Consider the following 3,902-nt stretch of genomic DNA (forward strand, 5'->3'; position numbering starts at 1 on the left):
TTGAAAATTTTGATGTCGAGTATCTCAGATACAATAGCATCGCAAGCACGTACATCGTACATTAAATTTTGTGACTACTTTTTTGTTGAAAATTTTGATGTCGAGTATCTCAGATACAATAGCATCGCAAGCACGTAGGAAGGAGTACCTTTTCAACGGTGTATCGAACATTAAATTTGTTGACTACTTTTTTGTTGAAAATTTTGATGACGAGTATCTCAGATACAATAGCATCGCAAGCACGTTGGAAGGAGTATTTTTTCGACGGTGTATCGAACATTAAATTTTGTGACTACTTTTTTGTTGAAAATTTTGATGTCGAGTATCTCAGATACAATAGCATCGCAAGCACGTAGGAAGGAGTACCTTTTCAACGGTGTATCGAACATTAAATTTTGTGACTACTTTTTTGTTGAAAATTTTGATGTCGAGTATCTCAGATACAATAGCATCGCAAACACGTACATCGTACATTAAATTTTGTGACTACTTTTTTGTTGAAAATTTTGATGTCGAGTATCTCAGATACAATAGCATCGCAAGCACGTAGGAAGGAGTACCTTTTCAACGGTGTATCGAAAATTAAATTTTGTGACTACTTTTTTGTTGAAAATTTTGATGTCTAGTATCTCAGATACAATAGCATCGCAAGCACGTAGGAAGGAGTACCTTTTCAACGGTGTATCGAACATTAAATTTTGTGACTACTTTTTTGTTGAAAATTTTGATGTCGAGTATCTCAGATACAATAGCATCGCAAGCACGTACATCGTACATTAAATTTTGTGACTACTTTTTTGTTGAAAATTTTGATGTCAAGTATCTCATATACAATAGCATCGCAAGCACGTACATCGTACATTAAATTTTGTGACTACTTTTTTCTTGAAAATTTTGATGTCAAGTATCTCAGATATAATAGCATCGCAAGCACGTACATCATACATTAAATTTTGTGACTACTTTTTTGTTGAAAATTTTGATGTCGAGTATCTCAGATACAATAGCATCGCAAGCACGTACGTCGTACATTAAATTTTGTGAGTACTTTTTTGTTGAAAATTTTGATGTCGAGTATCTCAGATACAATAGCATCGCAAGCACGTACGTCGTACATTAAATTTTGTGAGTACTTTTTTGTTGAAAATTTTGATGTCGAGTATCTCAGATACAATAGCATCGCAAGCACGTAGGAAGGAGTACCATTTCAACGGTGTATCGAACATTAAATTTTGTGACTACTTTTTTGTTGAAAATTTTGATGTCGAGTATCTCAGATACAATAGCATCGCAAGCACGTCCATCGTACATTAAATTTTGTGACTACTTTTTTGTTGAAAATTTAGATGTCGAGTATCTCAGATACAATAGCATCGCAAGCACGTAGGAAGGAGTACCTTTTCAACGGTGTATCGAACATTAAATTTTGTGACTACTTTTTTGTTGAAAATTTTGATGTCGAGTATCTCAGATACAATAGCATCGCAAGCACGTGCATCGTACATTAAATTTTGTAACTACTTTTTTGTTGAAAATTTTGATGTCGAGTATCTCAGATACAATAGCATCGCCAGCACGTACATCGTACATTTAATTTTGTGACTACTTTTTTGTTGAAAATTTTGATGTCGAGTATCTCAGATACAATAGCATCGCAAGCACGTAGGAAGGAGTACCTTTTCAACGGTGTATCGTACATTAAATTTTGTGACTACTTTTTTGTTGAAAATTTTGATATCGAGTATCTCAGATACAATAGCATCGCAAGCACGTACTATTGTATCGTTACTCAAATAATATACAGTAATCCTTGGACTTTAGTTATTTATTCCATATTTCATATTATATTATTTAAGTGTTGATTGCTCAAAGGTTATTAACAGACTGAATACATAAAGTAACTTAGGTATTTGACAATTGAGAGTTTGGAGAAAGAGAATCATAATTGACACGATATAACAGCTCTTCCCCTCAAGGAGATTTTATGTTTTGTTTTAAGTTTACAAACAAATTCAATATTAGATATAAAATATAAAATCCAAAACAAATTTAAAATACTTTAATACAATTTCCTTGAAGTAATATTATTTTATACTAATGAGTGGATGAATGAAGGCTGTAATTCTATTACAGTTACATCTTCTCGTAACCCCATTTATCCGGTTTCCTTCTTTGTCTCTCTGATCGTCTTAACACTTCCTGATTATTTTCCTTACCTGAACCTCCTGCATCCGCTGCCGGTTCATCGCCTGCCTCAGAAACTATTGGCACCTCCGTTGTCTCTGTTGCTATACTAGTGGTTCTTTGTGGTTTAATTGGTAATTCCATTGATGTACTTGGACCTTCGTTCTCCTCCTCAATGATATCATTTTCCTTGTTGCATATAAATAGTTCTCTAGATCTCACCTCTTCACCAACCTTGCGCATTTGATCGGTATGCCTTTTCCAGATTCGCCCATCATCTAACTTCACCATGAAATGTAATTGTCCGACTATTTCAATCACTTTACCGAATTTCCATTTAACTGCTGATAAATAATCTCGCACTGCAACCCTTTCATTTAATACAAATTTGGGTTTGATGTTCTCATTGAAATTATTTCGATGTATTTTGTTTTCAACTGGTAGCATTAAGTCCAGGCGCGATCTTATTTGATGTCCAAACATGAGCATTGATGGAGATTTCCCAGTAGCTGGATGTATAGCACGTCTGTAAGCGAATAAAAAGTTTGATAATTCTTGACTTATTAACTTTTTGTTACAATTAATTGCTTTAAGTTTGTTTTTAAAGGTTTGCACATAACGTTCGGCAAGACCATTTATCGATGGGTGGTATGGAGCACCTTGCTTGTGCTGAATGCCATTGTTTTTCAAAAATCTCTGAAAACTATCCGCCATGAACTGTGATCCCCAATCGCTAACAAATATTTTCGGTAAGCCAAATGTACTGAAAATTTCTCGACATTTTTGTATCGTTATTTCTGTCGTCAAATTTGGGATTACGTGCACCTCTGGCCACTTAGTGAAGGCATCAACTAGAATAAAAAAGTAATTACCTCTAATTACATGCAGCGAAATCTGCATGTACCCGCTCAAACGGCTTTCCCGGCATTTCCCAGAAATGTGTGGGTTGAATTTTGTTTGCTTCTGGTCGTGTAAGTTGACAGTCTGTGCAGTTCATCACCATTTGCTCGATATCACGATCCATATTTTGCCACCAGCAATATCCTCTGGCCAGTGTTTTCATTTTGGTCATTCCAAAATGAGAAGAGTGTAATTCGGCTAAGACTCGTGCTCTTAACTCCTTCGGTACATATACTCGTATGTTTCTCATTAAACACCCCTGCTGCATCGCAAATTCGGTTTGATTAATTCCAAATCTGTCCTTGGAATCACATTCCCTCCCGAACTGCAATGCCTTTATTAAAGTTTTAACTTGCTCATCTCTTTCAGTTGCTTTGCTTAATTGATCCACTGTAACAGGCAATTTCGTGATGGCGTCAACTTCAAGTAAATCGATTTCCTCAATGGCATTGTACTTTTCTGCTACAGGTAAACGTGACATTGCATCGGCATTTGCATTTTCTTTTGATTTTCTATACCGAATGTCATAGTCAAATGATTCAAGAAAAATTGCATAATGTTGCATACGTGTAGCTGAAAGTGTTGGTAGTCCTCTATAAGGTGACAAAATCTGGGATATTGGCTTGTTGTCAGTGACTAAAGTAAATCGCTTAGCATACACGTACTGGTAGAATTTTTTAATACCAAAGATGATCGCGTATGCTTCCCTATCCACTTGACTGTATTTTTGTTGAACTTTTGATAGTGTTTGTGATGCGTATTGAATAGGCCTTTCGCTCTTATCTGGGTAGACATGGCTGAGAACTGCACCCACTCCG

The 3,902-nt window shown here is 35.6% G+C and overlaps 1 protein-coding gene across 1 annotated transcript; it reads right to left on the minus strand.

The window, feature by feature from the left end:
- Positions 1-2,133: 2,133 nt before the first annotated feature.
- On the minus strand, positions 2,134-2,898 carry LOC129953449 (uncharacterized protein K02A2.6-like). Its single transcript, XM_056066695.1, has one exon. The coding sequence runs from the start codon at positions 2,896-2,898 to the stop codon at positions 2,134-2,136; it is 765 nt and encodes a 254-aa protein (XP_055922670.1).
- Positions 2,899-3,902: the final 1,004 nt, after the last annotated feature.

Source organism: Eupeodes corollae (genome assembly GCF_945859685.1).
Source record: "Eupeodes corollae chromosome X unlocalized genomic scaffold, idEupCoro1.1 SUPER_X_unloc_1, whole genome shotgun sequence".
In the NCBI taxonomy this organism is placed as follows: domain Eukaryota; kingdom Metazoa; phylum Arthropoda; class Insecta; order Diptera; family Syrphidae; genus Eupeodes; species Eupeodes corollae.